Source organism: Aquarana catesbeiana, linkage group LG02, assembly GCF_042186555.1.
Source record: "Aquarana catesbeiana isolate 2022-GZ linkage group LG02, ASM4218655v1, whole genome shotgun sequence".
NCBI lineage: Eukaryota > Metazoa > Chordata > Amphibia > Anura > Ranidae > Aquarana > Aquarana catesbeiana.
In genome coordinates this window covers 404,562,893-404,580,652 of record NC_133325.1, presented here as the reverse complement: position 1 = coordinate 404,580,652, position 17,760 = coordinate 404,562,893, and the positions used below count along the sequence as shown (strand labels likewise).

The following is a 17,760-nucleotide window of genomic DNA, read 5'->3' as shown; positions in this document are numbered from 1 at the left end:
GAGCTGCGTTTTTGGTGCATTTTTGAAAAGCACAACAAAGATGCAGCAAGCAGGACTACTAAAAACTGACTGGTGTGAGGGGTTCCATTGGATTTAAAGGGATGCATTTTTCATATATTTTTATTTTGCTTTTTTTGAACTGAAAAACTGATCAAAAACTGGTCAGTGTGAAAGGGCCCTTAGTTGTTATGCTTTGGAAACCCAGCATGCTTTGCACAAGCAATGCAATAACATAGCGACACCCTGTATGTATAAAAAAAAAAAAAAATTTGAAAACTTATTTAGACTAAAGTATGCAAGTAGAGTTATGTTTAATTAATTTTAATTTACTGCAATGCATTAAAAATGTAATTCTTTTAAGCAGACCATAGCTTATAGCTTACATAGATTCTTGTGGGATCGAAAGGACATTCATAGGAAATCTGGATAAGTTGCAGGTTGGTGAATGTACATGTAGACAGCAGTGTGCGACCTTGATTAGCCACAGTCATAATTACCGACACAGCAATGCCTACGGTGCAGGCAGTAGACAGCACCACATTAATTATACTAAGAAGCAGTGTTGCCCAACGCTGTAAGACAAAACACAAGATCAGTAGTAATATACATAGACACATATACAATTAGAATAAATATTTAGCGTGGCATTAAAAAGGCAGCATAACAGCAGCTATTTCATCCATTGTCAACATTATCCTAAGGTCAAATGTTCTTGCTTACCAGTGTAGTTTTTTTGAGGTATCGTGAAAGAACAATAGCAACTATTCCACAGGATATACTCTAAGGGACAGAAGAGAAAAAACTGTGATAAACATTACTTGTATAAAATTCTTACAAAATAATAAGACTTTTATATGTACTGTGTATACATATAGAGAGCTGATGTCTTTTGGCAGAAGAACCAGATATAAAGTAAAGCCTCTTGCACCTAAATATCTTGAGGCTTACAAACCTGGCCTAGCATGAAATCCCAGTGTTTTTAAGCACCTGGGGAGTCACAGGTGGTGCATACAGCTGGTCATCGAAGTGGATGGCTGCACGTGCCCATCCTCGGGTAAACAGATGATTTTGGAGTAAACACATGCATGCGAGTGTGGTGTATTCCCCAAAAGCAGAATTTCGGCATATGCACATGCATATGTTTACACCGATGCACAACAGGATTCAATTCTTTGGCCAGCTGTATATTTCACCTGTGGCTCCCTGGAAAGGCTAGGCATATTTTTTAGGCCTTCAAATGCCCATGGGCTTGTAGCCTAGCTGCTGGAATTGTTGAGTTGGCATTTCTGTCACTAACCTCACACACTTCGTGCTCAGAGAAAGAATTGACTTTGTAGAGAAATGTGTACGTTCCATAAAGAGCATCTCTCCAAAGTAAGGGAAATCCCTGGTAGTCTGGTGACCACTCAAAATTTTTGATTTTCTGTTACTCTCAGAGTTGATGACCACTTGGACACACTTCTGTATGATGTCCACAGGCTGTCATTGGATGGAAGGCTACTCAGACTGGCAAAGTCACATGAACGCTACTTTAACCACTTGTGGACCGCCCATCATAGATATACTGCGGCAGGGCCTAGTACGTGATCTGACGTTTCCGGGTCTGGGGCACGCACGCGGCTGCTGCCGGACAGCTCCCGCTGTGATCACACACAGTGGGAGCCCAGCGGCGGGTAACCTGGACTCGATGCCCGCCGGCACCCGGAGTGTTGCACACTGAGCAAAAAGAATACCAAAGTGGAAATGGGACCTAAATCAGCTCAATACATTCCAGATGCATCAAAACAAGGTGTGCAAATTTGTTTTCTTTAAAAAGCAGCCACAACCTATCCCTTGCCAGGAGGCTGTAGCTACAGTGCCTTGAAAAAGTATTCATACCTCTTGAAATTTTCCACATTTTTTCATATTGCAACCAAAAACGTAAATGTATTTTATTGGGATTTTATGTGATAAACCAACACAAAGTGGCACATAATTGTGAAGTGGAAGAAAAATGGTAAATGGTTTTCATATTTTTTTACAAATACATATATGGAAAGTGTGGCTTGCATTTGCATTCATCCCCCCTGAGTCAATACTTTGTAGAACCACCTTTCGCTGCAAAGACAGCTGCAAGACTTTTTGGGTATGTCTCTACCCACTTTGTACATCTAGAGAGTGACATTTTTGCTAAATCTTCTTTGCAAAATAGCTCAAGCTCTGTAAGATTGGATGGAGAGCGTCTGAACAGCAATTTTCAAGTCTTGCCACAGATTCTCAATTGGATTTAGGTCTGGACTTTAACTGGGCTATTCAGACACATAAATATGCTTTGTTCTAAACCATTGCATTGTAGCTCTGGCTGTATGTTTAGGGTCATTGTCCTGCTGGAAGGTGAACATCCACCCCAGTCTCAAGTCTTTTGCAGACTCTAACAGGATTTCTTCTAAGATTGCCATGTATTTGGCTCCATCCATCTTCCCAATAACTCTGACCAGCTTCCCTGTCCCTGCTGAAGAAAAGCATCCCCACAACAGGATGCTGCCACCACCATGTTTCATGGTTGGGATGGTGTGTTCAGGGTGATGTGCAGTGTTAGTTTTCCGCCACATATAGCAGTTTACTTTTATGTTAAAAATTTCAATTTTGGTCTCATCTGACCAGAGCACCTTCTTCTACGTGTTTGCTGTGTCCCCCACATGGCTTCTCGCAAACTGCAAACGGGACTTCTTATGGCTTTCTTTCAACAATACCTTTCTTCTTGCCACACTTCCATAAAGGCCAGATTTGTGGAGTGCACGACTAATAGTTGTCATGTGGACAGATTCTTCCACCTGAGCTGTGGATCTCTGCAGCTTCACCAGAGTTACCATAGGCCTCTTGGCTGCTTCTCTGATTAATACTCTCCTTGCCCAGGCCTGTCAGTTTAGGTTGACGGCCATGTCTTGGTAGGTTTGCAGTTGTGCCATACTCCATACTCTTTTCCATTTTTGGGTGATAGATTGAACAGTGCTCTGTGAGATTTGCAAAGCTTGGGATATTTTTTTATAACTGAACCCTGCTTTAAACTTCTCCACAACTTTATCCCTGACCTGCCTGGTGTGTTCCTTGGCCTTCATGTTGCTGTTTGTTCACTAAGGTTCTCTGACAAACCTCCGAGGGCATCACAGAACAGCTGTATTTATACTAAGATTCAGTTACACGCAGGTGGACTCTATTTACTAATTAGGTGACTTCTGAAGGCAGTTTGTTACACTAGATTTTAGTTAGGGGTATCAGAGTAAAGGGGGCTGAATACAAATGTATGCCACACTTTCCATATATTTATTTGTAAAAAAAATTTGAAAACCATTTATCATTTTCCTTCCACTTTATAATTATGTGCCACTCTGTGTTGGTCTATCAGATAAAATCCCAATAAAATACATTTACGTTTTTGGTTGTAACATAACAAAATGTAGAACATTTCAAGGGGTATGAATACTTTTTCAAGGCACTATAAGACAGTAGTTACAAAAGTGTCTTGGCACCCTCACATACTAGGGAGTACACTGCTATTTTTCATGAGATATTCAATTCAAAAAGTTACATACAGGTTACTTATTAGGCAAGCGAACATTTCTTAATGTTTCCTACAGGTGGTCCCCCTAGTTACAAACATCCGACTTACAAACGACTTCTACTTACAAACGGAGGGAGACAACAGGAAGGGAAATTCACTCTTATAATGCCATGTACACACGGGCGTATTTTTCAACCAAACTTGTCCGCCGGAACGAATCCGTCGGACAATCCGACCGTGTGTGGGCTTCTTCGGACTTCCGACGGACCTTTTCGGTTGAAAATCAGACGGACTTTAGATTTGAAACATGTTTCAAATCTTTCCGCTGGAACCAGTTCCTATCGGGAAAAGTGTTCGTCTGTATGCTGGTCCGACAGACAAAATACGACGCAAGGGCAGCTACAGCACCTGCCCGCGAGAATGTTTCCAGCGAGATCCTATCACGCTGGTTCTCGGCGACAGGGTACAGTACATCTCGCACTCACTGCAATAGGAAAAACATATTTTCCTATTGCAGCAAGCGCAAGACAGAAGCGACAATGTCCCTTAGGTCTGGATTTTAAGGGGAACCCCCTACGCCGAAAAAACGGCATGGGGGTCCCCCCAAACTCCATAACAGACCCTTATCCGAGCATGCAGCCTGGCCAGTCAGGAAAGGGGGTGGGGATGAGCGAGCGCATCCCTTTCCTGAACCGTACCAGGCCCCATGCCCTCAACACGTCACAGTCCCATCATGCCCCCGGGACTGTGACGTCATAAGGGGTGGGGTCACTGGGTGACATCACCCGGTGACCATGCCCCATGCCTATATAAGTCGTTGCACTCCGCTCACACGCCATTACAGCAGGAGAGAGCGTCGTGTCAACATTGGAAGAAGAGAAGAGGGAAGGAGACGACGGAGAAGAGCGGGCCAATGCTAGCAAAAGAGCAGAAGATAGCGGAGGAGCCCGGCAGAAAAAACGGAGAGTGGGAGAAGAAGCGGGAGAGAGCAGTGGAGTCGGAAGAGACCCCCGGAGCTGCCTAATAAATTACTTTAAAAACCTGTCTAGTGTGTTTTTTTTATTGACACTTTTTTCCCCCAGGTGAATGGGTAGGGGTACGATGTACCCCATACTCATTCACATAGGGCAGGGGACCGGGATCTGGGGGGCCCCCTTATTGAAGGGGGCTCCCGGATTCTGATTAGCCCCCTGCCCCAGACAACCAACGGCCAGGGTTGTTGGGAAGAGGCCCTTGTCCTCATCAACATGGGGACAAGGTGCTTTGGGGTGGGGGGGCCACAGGGCCCCCCTCCTTCCCCAAAGCACCCACCCCCCATGTTGAGGACATGCGACCTGGTACAGTTCAGGAGGGGGGGGGCGCTCGCTCGTCCCCACCCCCTTTCCTGACCGGCCGGGCTGCGTGCTCGGATAAGGGTCTGGTATGGATTTTGGGGGGATCCCCACGCTGTATTTTCAGTGTAGGGGGTTCCCCTTAAAATCCATACCAGACCTAAGGGCCTGGTATGCTCTTAGAGGGGAACCCATGCCGGTTTTTTAATTTAAAATTTGGCGTGGAATTCCCCCTCAAGATTCATGCCAAACACAGTGCCTGGTATTGACGGGGATCCAAGTCGGATCCCCGCACCAGTATGAACCCTGCCTTAATGTCAGCAATGCTTGTCACTCATTGGGAAAGGAAAAAACATTTTTCCTTTCCCGATGAGCAAGCCAACTCAGCGCTGGCTCCCACGACGGGGCTTGCAAGGTGTCAATCTGGCCGATAAAAGCTTGACTTCCTTCTCTAGTCCGGTCATACGCCATCACGTTCAAAATGAACAGACTTTCAACGGACTTTAGACTGTTCGTGCATGGGCAAGTCCGTCGGAAAGACCGTCGGACGTTTGATGCTGAAAAGTCCGCCCGTGTGTACACAGAATAAGGGTTATTATGGGAAAAAGGTGTCTCCACTGATGCTTTATCACCAATCCTTGTTTCCACAACAACCCAAAATTTTCAAAATCCAACTGTCATTGGGACAGAACGGGAGATGAAATCTTCTGAACAGGGGCACAGACGGCAAAACAAACATTACAGGGGTGTTAACACTTCCCTATGCTATCCAAAAAGCTTAAAAATAGTTTTTTTGACTGGAGCTACACTTGAAAAATGTACCTGTTTCAACTTACAAACAGATTCAACTTAAGAACAAACCTACAAACCCTATCTTGTTTGTAACCCAGGGACTGCCTGTATTACATAGCTAATCTTCCCTTTTTGAGTTCAGGTACACTTAAAAGCTGAACTCCAGGCAGTATATAAGGCACACATTGACGAAGTCCTGTATTATAAGATATTAAGATATCATTAAAACACTAGATGATGAAAAGGCTTGTAATGATGTCTCCTGGACATGGTTAAAACAGGTATTAAAGCATATAAGCTTCACAAGTAACTTACTGTAAGACCCCTTTCACACTGGAGCGTTTTGCAGGCGCTATAGTGTTAAAAATAGTGCCTGCAAACCGCCCTAAAACAGCTGCTCCATTCACTCCAGTGTCAAAGCCCGAGGGCTTTGATACTGGAGCGGTGCGCTGGCAGAGCGTCAGAAAAAGTCCTGCCAGCAGCTTCTTTGGAGCGGTGAACCCACCGCTCCTCCATCGCTACTCCCCATTGAAATCAATGGGGCAGCGATGCGATACTGCTGGTAAAACGCCGCTCCGGCGGCGTTTTGCGGGCGGATTTAACCCCTTTTCGGCCGCTAGTGGAGGGTTAAAACTGCCCTGCTAGCGGCTGAATAGCGCCGCTACAACGACGGTAAAGCAGCGCTAAAAATAGCGCAGCTTTACCGCTGACGGCACAGTGTGAAAGGGGTCTTAATGTTCTACAATACTCCTCAAATCTATATTTCCAACACTCTATTGGATTATTTCCCACTGTAAAAAGGGAAGAGACAAGGTTGCCCCCTATCCCCTCTATAGTTCATCTCTGGAGCCACTCTCGATCTTTTGAATCAATAGAGATTATTAGAAGCCGAAAGGTGGGCAACCAGGAGGCCAAACCTGCGCTCTTTGTGGATGATGTTATTCTCTTCCTTTTTCAGCCTCAGATGGACATACCCAACATAATTTCACATAAAAATGTTGTTTGTGTCCTCAAGATTGTATGTAAATTACAATAATGAGGTATTGTTTCTCTCCAAAGAGGTGCCTGGCGTGTTCAGGGATGGGTTGTCTCAGTGTAGATTTAAGATACAATCAGACGCTATCACTTATCTAGGCATTGTTATTCCCCAGGAAATATCAGTAATAAAAACTTTGGTCCTGCTATTGCCAAAATTGAAAGGGAACAGTCTAGCATGGACAGGTGCCAATAGATCAAAATGTTCAGTTTTATTTATTTAATATAGCCCATGCCCATCTGCCTTTCCTGCTGAAACATAAGGATGCACAGAGGCTTGAGCTGGCTTTTCAGACCTTTTTTTGCAAAGGGAAAAAGCTCAAAATCTCTCTAGGTAAACTCAGAATCCTTATGCTGCAAATAAGTAATTTTCCCAAATATCCAACTGTACAATTTGGCAAGCTTAGCCTGACATGTGAGGGACTGGATTAACAATACTCTACCTATTTTTAAACAATTACCGCACTACAGTTAATGATGCCCTGGTCATTGCTAGTGACCATGCATACCGCCATGTGTCATTTTCTTAACTATATTATGAAAGACATGTTACTTAGATAAACCATTATAGTTTGGAGTAAACTAAAAAAGCTATTTTGACTACTGGGGGTGCTCTCAATCATAGTGCCCTTTATCACTTCTATATATTGTAAAAGCGCATCAAATTTGGACAGTAAAACTCATACTAGACATCTCATGACCTTTCCTCAGATCTCTCACTTTGCGTTTTGGATTACCTTCCCAACACTTTCTGACTGCACCTTTGGAACACCTGGAAACTTTTCCTTTTTTTTTTTTAATCCAACAAAATTTTATTGAATTTGCAGAAAAGTATTACAAACATTGTTTTCAATACCATATGGTACAACTGCATATTACACATTCCAGTTATTATTCAACAACACGAATGTAACATCATTAACACAGTATCCCAGTTATAGCCATTCTTATTCTGTGCTTCACCCAGCTTTGATTCCTAGTAACCTGTCAGCCACTAGTTCCAACGGGGCCAATCCCGACACATCTAACCAAAGTGCACATAATTTCTCAAATTTTTGCACACTTCCTCTATGTTGATATATCAACTTTTCCAGTCTCAGAGTTGTGTTGATGTTGTCAGTCCATTCTTTAATAGTAGGGGGCCTCTCAGACTTCCAGTGGGTCATGATTAGTTTTTTAGCTTGAAAAAGTACTCTATGTATAGCTTCTCTACTGTGTCCTTCCCACTCGTACTCCTCCAGAACCCCCAAGAGACATGCTCTCGGGTCCTGTGGAAGAGCCACGTTAAAGACCGAGTTGACGGTCCGCACCACTCCGCCCAATACGTATGTAGCTTGGGACACCTCCACAGCATGTGTATAAGGTCCCCATGGTCTCGTTTGCATCTTGTACAAGTAGGTTCAGTTTGCATATTCATTAAGTGGTGAGGGGTATAGTACGTTCTCAATAATATGTATATATATATATATATATATATATATTTGAGTACGTTTTTGGGACACATTAAGTGAACAAAGGTTCACCGCCTGAAAGATCTCCTCCCTCTGTTCCCCGTCCAGGTGTGCCACTTCTGCCTCCCATTTCTCCCTTACCTTCAGGGGATGCTGCTGGCAACTTTTCCTTAACAGACTAAGCTAGACAACGTTGCCCCCTCGGCAAAGGAAATCATTATAAGAATTTATATTTATCCAAAGTCAGGACACAACCTGTCCACCTCTCCTGACATTCAAAAATGGTATATATGTTGGGCAAGCCCTTGAAGGATGCTGTGAACATAATATAAATGGTGGTGCGGTGTGACGTCACGCGTAAGGACGGGACAGGCTCTACATACTGCAATAGAGTTACGAGCTCGTCGGAGATAGGAACATTACTGTTGGTTTTTATGTGAGTACCCTTGTTTTACCTAATAAAGTACTTGTTTTAATAGTATTACACTATTGGGGCTCCCCGTGTTTTTTATCCCCCTGTATTACCGAGGGAACCACCCCCTGTAATTAGGACCGCGAGGATAGGTCTCTGCATCCTAGGAGGACCCCCCTTTAAAGATTCTTGGCCATATGTGCTTGCTCCATTGCTCCAAGGAGGACCCTTGTAAAGACCCCTGGTTATATGCGCTTGCCCTATTGCCTTAAGGTAAGGGGCCATCTCTTACATGAGTGTGTTTACACGAAGCTGAGCACCGTGTGATTTACGTCAAACACCACGGAGCGACTGTTGCATGTTAGGACGCTATCACTATTATTTAAAAAGGACTTTTTTTACTGTCACATCTGGTGCATGTCAAACTATCCAAGTCACATTATTTATTAATATCGCCTGCCATAGTTCCGGACAATTCCTGAACATTGCACTGGCTTACATTTATTTATTTATTTATTTATTTATTTTTTCATTTTCTTCACCTTGCACCTTGTCACTTTATGTGCTATTTTGCTTGTTACCCAATTTGAGTCACATAGATTCCTTGTTACGATGTGATGATTGCTAACACTATTGATTTTTGCACATGATTACAGTTATGGATTGATGATTTATTTAATGGCACTATTTATGATGAGTGAATTTTTAGTGATTTTATTTTGCACATCCATTTGTTTTTAGCACTGCTAATGTTTATTTATGAGTGCGATTTTTTATGATTGATGCCAACACTCCCTTGCTGTTTACACCACCTTTTAATTATTCACTATCACCCTAAGTCTTTTGATAAGGGTGTCTAGGATTAGCGCAGCACCATTTAATATTTTTATGTCCCTTTAAGGTTCGGTTTGCACCTGTATTCGGTGCATGCAGCTTGTCCTTAAGATTGTTATCAGAATTTATACCTGTTAGCGCGGGAATAATTCCTTCATTTAAATGGGTGTATTGCTATGAAACATGCAAAAATTCACAAGAAGTGGAGAGAGATTCAGCTCAAAATTGAACATAGGGCCTATGAAGCCTTTAATATGCAGCTTAGAAATTGACTCCAGGGTTGGATAACTGACTTCCCAAAGTGCAAACTATCTTCGCCTAACCTGGTCCACCTTAAGTGACGATGTTTGGTCATAGTAGCATTTTGGAAGAGTGCTGTTGATTATTTAAACAAGGTGATCAATAAATATAGGGTCCTCCCCCCTTAAGATGTGACTATTACATCATATAGAGAAATCTCAGGGAGACCAACCTTCTCATCTGATGGGATGGAAGCACATACGTATATTAGACATTAAAATGTGCATCTTAAATAGATGATTACAATCTGTCTCCCATACCTTATCTGATATTAGAACTCTGCTATATCATTAAATGCCTATGAATTAAATACACAAGTCAACAGAAGGACAAGCATATTGAGCATTTTTTCAATGTTTGGACTGACTTTATTATAACAGAATCTTCAGCAGAGCAATTAAAAGATATATGTTCAGGCACACAACTTGGTATGCCTTTGAAAAACGTGGTATGCCTTAGATGAACTCTAGGCAAGCTAGAAGTATTTTGGGGTTAGTAGTCTTGATGGACATAGCTCCCAACTGTCCCTCATTTAGAGAGACTGTGGGGTTGATTTACTAAAACAAAAAAAGGCTGTGCACTTTGCAAGATGCAATTGCACTCTGCAAGTGCAGTTGCTCCAGAGCTTAGTAAATAAGCAGAAACTCTGCTGACTGCCATCATCCAATCATGTGCAAGCAAAAAAGCATTTTCTTTATTTTCCTTGGTCATGATTGGGTACTCTTTGAAAAGTGAAGCTTTACCTCATTTACTAAGCTCTGGAGCAACTGCACTCGCAGAGGGCAACTGCACTTTGCAAAGTGCACAGCCTTTTTGCCTTTAGTAAATCAACCCCTTTATGTCTTTTGAGGCCAAAGCCCCCTGTCCCTCTGGCAGCCTCAGTTGTCCCCCTTTTTGGTCTGATATGTATATCTCCATACAATATGTACTTTTGTTATGCTACACTACATGTTTTATCAAACCTCTATGTTACTGCATTTGCTATTTTAAAAAGCCAATATAAAAAGGTAGAAAAAAAAGGTCAAAAAAGTACTGGTGTACTTTAGCCAGTCAAGTTCTGCATATTAGAGTTTTATGGTCTCTGTAAAAGGGTCTGTGGCAGGGACATTTCCTTTGCCTAAATATTGTAAGCTAAAAGGTATGCCAGTTTAACATTTCAGAACATTGGGATGTATGCAGATGGATGCGTAAAAACAGTAATGCTGCATACACATGAGCGGACTTTTCGACCGGACTGGTCCAACGGTCTATCTGACGGACTTTCCTAACGAACGGACTTGCCTACACACAATCACACCAAAGTCCAACGGATGACGTACGACCGGACTAAAATAAGGAAGTTGATAGCCAGTAGCCAATAGCTGCCCTAGCGTCGGTTTTAGCCCATCGGATTAGCATACAGACGAGCGGATTTTTCGACCGGATTCAAGTTCGTCGGAAAGATTTGAAACATGTTTTATTTCTAGGTCCGTCTGACTTTTGGGGAAAAAAAAAGTCCGCTGGAGCCCCCACACGATCGAATTGTCCGACGGAGTCCGGTCCGCCGGACCAAGTCTGCCGGAAAATCCGCTCGTGTGTACGCGGCATTAGAGTAAGAAAATCTGAAGACTTCCCTAGAATACTGTGCACCAGAGATGCTTAGGGACAGAAATGAGGGTGTAGTAGGGGAATCATATTGTTACTAGCCTTTGACGGGGATGGTTATTTCCTGGTGCTTTTTGCACTGCAATATGATATTTCTTTCAAAATTGTCATTGTACATCTTTACATAAGTGTGTGAGATCAAAAGAGTGTTTGTATCCTCTTATCTGTGTTGTATGTATAAAGCACACACTGCAACTAAAGAAATTATATATATATATATATATATATATATATATATATATATATATATATATATACACACACACACATACACACACACACACATACACAGTATATCAGTATATAGAAAGAGTTTGTTTACTCCCAATGTACTCTGATTCCCAATCCAGATATAAGGATATTTCATGCCTACTTCTAGAGTGGATGCTTTGTACAGCTGAATGATGTAATTTGCTTGCTTCATGTACTTACTATAGTAAAAATGTACTTATATGCCAGGAGTGCTTATCATGCTTTAAACAACACATGCCTGTGGCTACATGAGTGGCAATGTAACATTTTATCACTACCCTGCTCTTTCTATACTTTTTCCATTTATCTTTTGTTTAACTCATTTTACCCATTAAAACATTAGTGAAGTGGTATGATATAGAGGGATGAGGTTTTTTGGAGTTGGGGCGGACTGACCATTCGGGTACTCCGGCCGAGGGCCCGGGGTCAGTAGGGAGTCCATGAGAGGCTCGGTCCGCCCCTCCTACCCATCCCTGCTGACAGTTGATGCAGCGCTGAGAGAGTACTCATGCGCTGGCTGGGATGAGAGCCATGGTGCAGCCACGGAGGTGATTGCAGCGGCAGCTGCTCGGGCCACCTCTCCCCTGGGGAATTCGGCTGAGGGGTGGGGCCACAATCCACATCCCCGCCATGTGGGACAGCCAGTGTGGATCTGGAGGTGTGCTGGAGAGTGGACTGCAGAGCGGACTGGTCACAGAGATGGTAGCAAACCTGTATGCAGCACAGCAACAGGTTAGTTACTGACCATTCAGGCACCAAGGCCGGGCTTTTATTTGCTCCTTTTTGGTCTGTTAAATGTACTATTGAACATGTTTTCTAATATCTGTTCAACAAGTGCAAAAAAAAAAATACCTGTTCGTCCATCTTGAAATTGTACGAGCTAAAAACTTCATGTATGCTCTGCCTCTATTAACCAGCATTGTTCTCTGCTACTTCAGTGGACTACAAAACATGTCCCCCAGTCGTGGAGAAAAGAGGGAGGTCCTATGTTGTCCTAACACACTCCCTTTCCTAAGGGGGCAACACTGTTCTGTACCATTGTTACCCTAGGACAGGAAATGAAAGGCTGAATTACCAGGTTAAAATAAATGTGGCTTTTGAGAAGCATCTAGTACAAACAAACATTCATATCAATCAGAGGTCTTTTTTTAAACTGTATTAGTTAAGAGTGCTACGAACTGCTGGCACTACATAGTACCATCAAGATCTGATAGTCTTTATCAAATCCAAACATAGGTCTCCTTTTGCATCTCAGAGTGATTCTAATAACATCCACCGATCATGCCCTGAGGAAGAGGTGGGCCTTTATCCTGAAACATGTTAGCTATATTTGATGCTCTTAACCAATAAACATTTCACAAAGTCCTCTGAGTGATATGAACTTTTGTACTAGGCACTCTCCACAACCTGCCACTGAATTTATCATCTGTTGAGTGCTCTTTTTGTCCCAATCAGAAAGGTAGCAGCCTAGGATCAGAACAAGGTCCACCTACACTATGGCTTAACTATGTATCAGCTCCTTTAAATGAAGACGCACTCTATTGTAAAACCATCAGAACCAAGCCTCACTTCACTATTGGTCCAGCTCTATCACACTCTCATCGGACAGATTAAATTAAAGAAAAAAAAGAAAACAAATGCAATCACCACATCTAAGGACTGGTAAGCTTCAAAACTACCAATGGTTGTTCTTGGGTTTAGGTACGCTTTAAAGCATTTGTAACTCCAACATTTCATATTCCTGATATGTGCCTGCTGTACCATGTACTTGTATGAAAAGTATTCTGTTCTCTTTGTATTGCGTCCTTTGTGCAAAATCCCTGGTGTTCCTGTAAGTCCCTCTGCTTTCCTACTAAAAACTGACCACCCTAAGCAGGAGAGCACACCATGGTCAGGTCTCTAGCTATGCTGGGAACCCAGTCTGCTCTCCTCCAATGATCAAACTTGTCCATCTGCTTCTCCTCCCCCCAGCTCTTATGCAGCTGAGAACAGAGGGAACAGAGGGAATGTGATCACTTATAAAAAAGGGAAAACAGGTATTTATAATGTTTTTAATCTATACACAAATGGTTTGCCTTTTTTTTATATCTTAAACTGAATGGATTGTTTTACAAGGTGATCATTTACAACCACTTTAAGTACCTGGGAACACCAGGCAGCACCAATCAATCTAATAATTTTGGTCTCATCAGACCAGAGCACCTTCTTCCACATGTTTGCTGTGTCCCCCACATGGCTTCTCGCAAACTGCAAACAGGACTTCTTTGGCTTTCTTTCAACAATGGCTTTCTTCTTGCCACTCTTCGATAAAGGACAGATTTGTGGAGTGCACGACCAATAGTTGTCCTGTGGACAGATTCTCCCACCTGAGCTGTGGATCTCTGCAGCTCCTCCAGAGTTACCATGGCCCTTTTGGCTGCTTTTCTGATAAATGCTCTCCTTGCCCAGTCTGTCAGTTTAGGTGGACGGCCATGTCTTGGTAAGTTTGCAGTTGTGCCATACTCTTTCCATTTTCAGATGATGGATTGAACAGTGCTTCATGAAATGTTCAAAGCTTTGGATATTTTTTTTATAACCTAACCCTGCTTTAAACTTCTCCACAACTTTATCTCTGTCTTGTCTGCTGTGTTTCTTGGCCCTAATGATGCTGTTTGTTCACTAAGGTTCCTCTAACAAACCTCTGAGGGCTTCACAGAACAGCTGTGTTTATACTGAGATTAAATAACACACAGGTGGGCTCTATTTACTAATTAGGTGACTTCTGAAGGCAATTGGTTCCACTAGATTTTAGTTAGGGGTATCAGAGTAAAGGGGGCTGAATACAAATGCATGCCACACATTTCAGATATTTGTAAAACATTTTGGAAACCATGTATCATTTTCCTGCCGCTTCACAATTATGTGCCACTTTGTGTGTTGGTTTATCACATAAAATCCCAATAAAATAGATTTACGTTTTTGGTTGTAACATGACAAAATTTTGAAAATTTCCAGGGGTATGAATACTTTTTTCAAGGCACTGTAGTACAATCAGTGTTGGTATAATCACACCATGCATACCAATATATATACATATAAATTTGTGCACTTACCACAATCGCAGTTGCCACAGCGATGATGTTGGTCACAGAATATTGTAGAGAATTACGTCCAACGTGTCTCAACACTAATCCATGTACAATAGCCCCCACAATAAAATTCAGGTGTCCAACCACAATCAGTGCAAGACCAACTTTCATCAGGATCTTTCCATACTGGCAACTATCCAGGGCTTCTGTTAAGAAAGGTAAAACAAAAGTAACACATAAATAAGAGTATATAGATTAAAATGAAGTACAACTTTAAAAAAAATTCTTAACAATACTTTTCAATTCTGATTTCTGTCACATATTGCCTAAAGATATAGATGTGATTTTCTTCTACTGTCAGGTCAGATATAATTTAGGAGGGTAATGATATGTAATAATTGAGTTATCCCATCTGAATTTTATGGATAAACACATTTAGGCACATTTTTGTGGTATATTTACTACCCGTCTTTTTAAATATATTTACATGTAGTAGAAAATAGAGGAGGAGTTATTAAAAATACTTAGTGGCTTATGTTAGAAAGTTATAAGTATAATGCTTTTCATAACTTAATATTTCCAAAGTACATTATGATTGTAAGCTTAAGCTCCCCTTTTAGCTGTTGAAAGTTTTTTTTTTTTGTATTTCAGTAGTAATAATGTTTTCCAAAGGGCTCTTCTTTACACAGGCCTTGAAGATAGGCAGCTGGGTCACATTTTTACCGCTTCCTGAGCACCTATCAGTGCTACTCAAATTTGTTAAAATAGGGAGCAAATGGAGGTGTTCACGTTACCATTGCTTTCCATCGCATCAAGCAAAATTAACACTGTCTGCAGATTGGCAGTTTTTGATGTCCATTCACTTCTATTCAAATGCATCACAAGCATGGCGTAAATGCACGTATCATGTTTACAGTGCATTTAAGATGCAGTTGCAAAGTGTCAAAAAGTAACTATTTCCTATTTTAGCTTTGTACAAATTAAAAAAAAAACACAGGGCATTTGTTGTCGTTGTGCAGCGCAACCAAAATGCTCATTAATGCTATAGGTGCAGTAATGTGCGTTAGGTTGCTGTAGAGCCCAAACAGATAATTCCATTTTTTTGAGATGCAGTGAATAAACACCGCTGAGTCAGTCAGATATCCATATCATAGCTCCCAGCTGCCTAATTGAGCCCCAGTTTTGAAACTTAATCCCTCTGTCCATTTGTCCTATACAATTGTCCTTCTATTAGAGGGGATGTATAGATAGGCCCACACTCTTAATCACTGGGTATGCCCAGAAGGTGGTCAGGGAGGTGGTAAATAGCCTGAAGCCCTGGGCAGACTGTCTTTTCCCTACCAGGAATAGATCTGTGAGCTTCATGGGGCTGCTTGCCCCTGAAGTACCTTTGAAATCATTTCTGCCAAGTGATCAAGTCTGAGGAGGTGGCTGCTCTAGGGCTTGTGAGTAGAGACCCTGATTTACTCCCTAAGCTAGCATAACCGGAGAGATATTCCTCATGGCCCCAAACTTTAATCATCCTGGAGTTACCTCACGGTTCCCAGCTATGAGACTTTATTCTGAATTATCTCACAGTTTCCAGCTGTGAGAGCTAGACTGTGCTGCCTTTTTCAAAGAGAAGAGTGTCCTAAGTCAATTGACTTTAAATGTTTGGAGTATCCCATACCCTCTTATCCCTCTCTGGTTAAAATTTCTACAGCAATAAAACTTAAAAAATACATCCCCTAGACTTTTTAATGGAGCTGTAGTGAATAGACTGTTGCATGTGTGACTGGCAGCCACTGTAATACATAGGGAGAACCCGCAAAATTCTCAGCAGCCCCTTCGAGGGTAGCTCTACATGACTTTTTTCTGGTGATGATAGCTACAAGTGTCTACAATTGCACAAAAGGATATATTTTGTTCACCATGGAGTTGTGGCACCATCTGTACTTCCATTTGAAAGGATGGAAGTATGACCTAAACATTTTGAGTTACAATTGGTGTCCACCTTTCCCATTTTGGAAAGGTGGGAGTATGGCATATGGCAAGTTTTTATATCACACCTTGAGGCTCCATGCACACTGGACTTAAAAAACGTCAATTCTACAGGTGTTTGATGTTTTTTTCTCCTACCTCTAGAAGCACTTCTATTGTATTCTATGTGTCTTTGCACATTATGACTTCTACAGGCGTTTTCTGTCAGGGACGTTCAGAGGCAGGAGAAAAAAACCCTTCTCTATCGTGTTTTCTGGAGAAGATTAGGAGCTGTAAAAACGTCAGTCTCTCCTAAACTCCTCTTATCTCTTCTGAACGTCAAGTTTCAACGTTTTTTAGTAAAAATGCAATGCAGTGTGAAATGCATTCTGGTTATTTTGGGAGTAAAACTTTTGCAGAGGGGCGTGTAGTGCAAAAAACACCTATAAACTAAAATTCTTAAACTCTCATAGACTCACCTAAACTTTGTACAATATGCTTTCTATTTGTGTCTTTTAAAACTTTGACGTTTTTTCTGCTCCTAGTGTGCATGAAGCCTTAAAAATGTGGTATTTAGACCCAGTTTAGTAGCAGCTACTCTACAACCATGATATGTTCTATATAAAGCTTAATAAAAAAGAATTGTGTATAGATCAAAAATGCCAGAATTACTTTACAGGACAAAATCATATTGTCTGATAGAAAATCTATAACCAGTACTAGAACTGATGTATAAATTAAATTATAGCACACAAGCTGTGAATACTTTAATATGAATAATAAGTATGTAGGCAGGTGTAGTTTAGCCTTCCTGCACAGGTGGTGCTGTTTCGGCAGCTATTATGCAGAGGAAAGGGAGGCTAAGTGGAGCTATGGTTCCTCTGAGGCCTCCATAGGTGTCATCAGGGAAGCAGCCATCTGATTGGATGCTGCTGCGCTGAATGGCCTCCGTGGCCATCTTTAGTTACATAACAGGCGAGTTTGAAAAAAGACACAAGTACATCAAGTCCAACCTATGTGTGTGATTTTATGTCAGTATTACATTGTATATTCCTGTATGCTGTGGTCGTCGAGGTGCTTATCTAATAGTTTTTTGAAATTATCAATGCTCCCCGCTGAAACCACTGCCTGTGGAAGGAAA

The 17,760-nt window shown here is 41.8% G+C and overlaps 1 protein-coding gene across 1 annotated transcript in view; it reads right to left on the bottom strand.

Annotated features, from left to right (window-relative positions):
- TMEM54 (transmembrane protein 54) overlaps positions 1-17,760 on the bottom strand; it is a 55,517-nt gene that overhangs the window by 14,712 nt on the left and 23,045 nt on the right. Inside the window, exons 2-4 of the mRNA XM_073615341.1 lie at positions 14,685-14,866; positions 721-780; positions 384-572 (exon numbers count right to left, since the gene is read on the bottom strand). Coding sequence (XP_073471442.1) covers positions 384-572; positions 721-780; positions 14,685-14,866 — 431 coding nt within the window. The remainder of the gene's footprint in view (positions 1-383; positions 573-720; positions 781-14,684; positions 14,867-17,760) is intronic.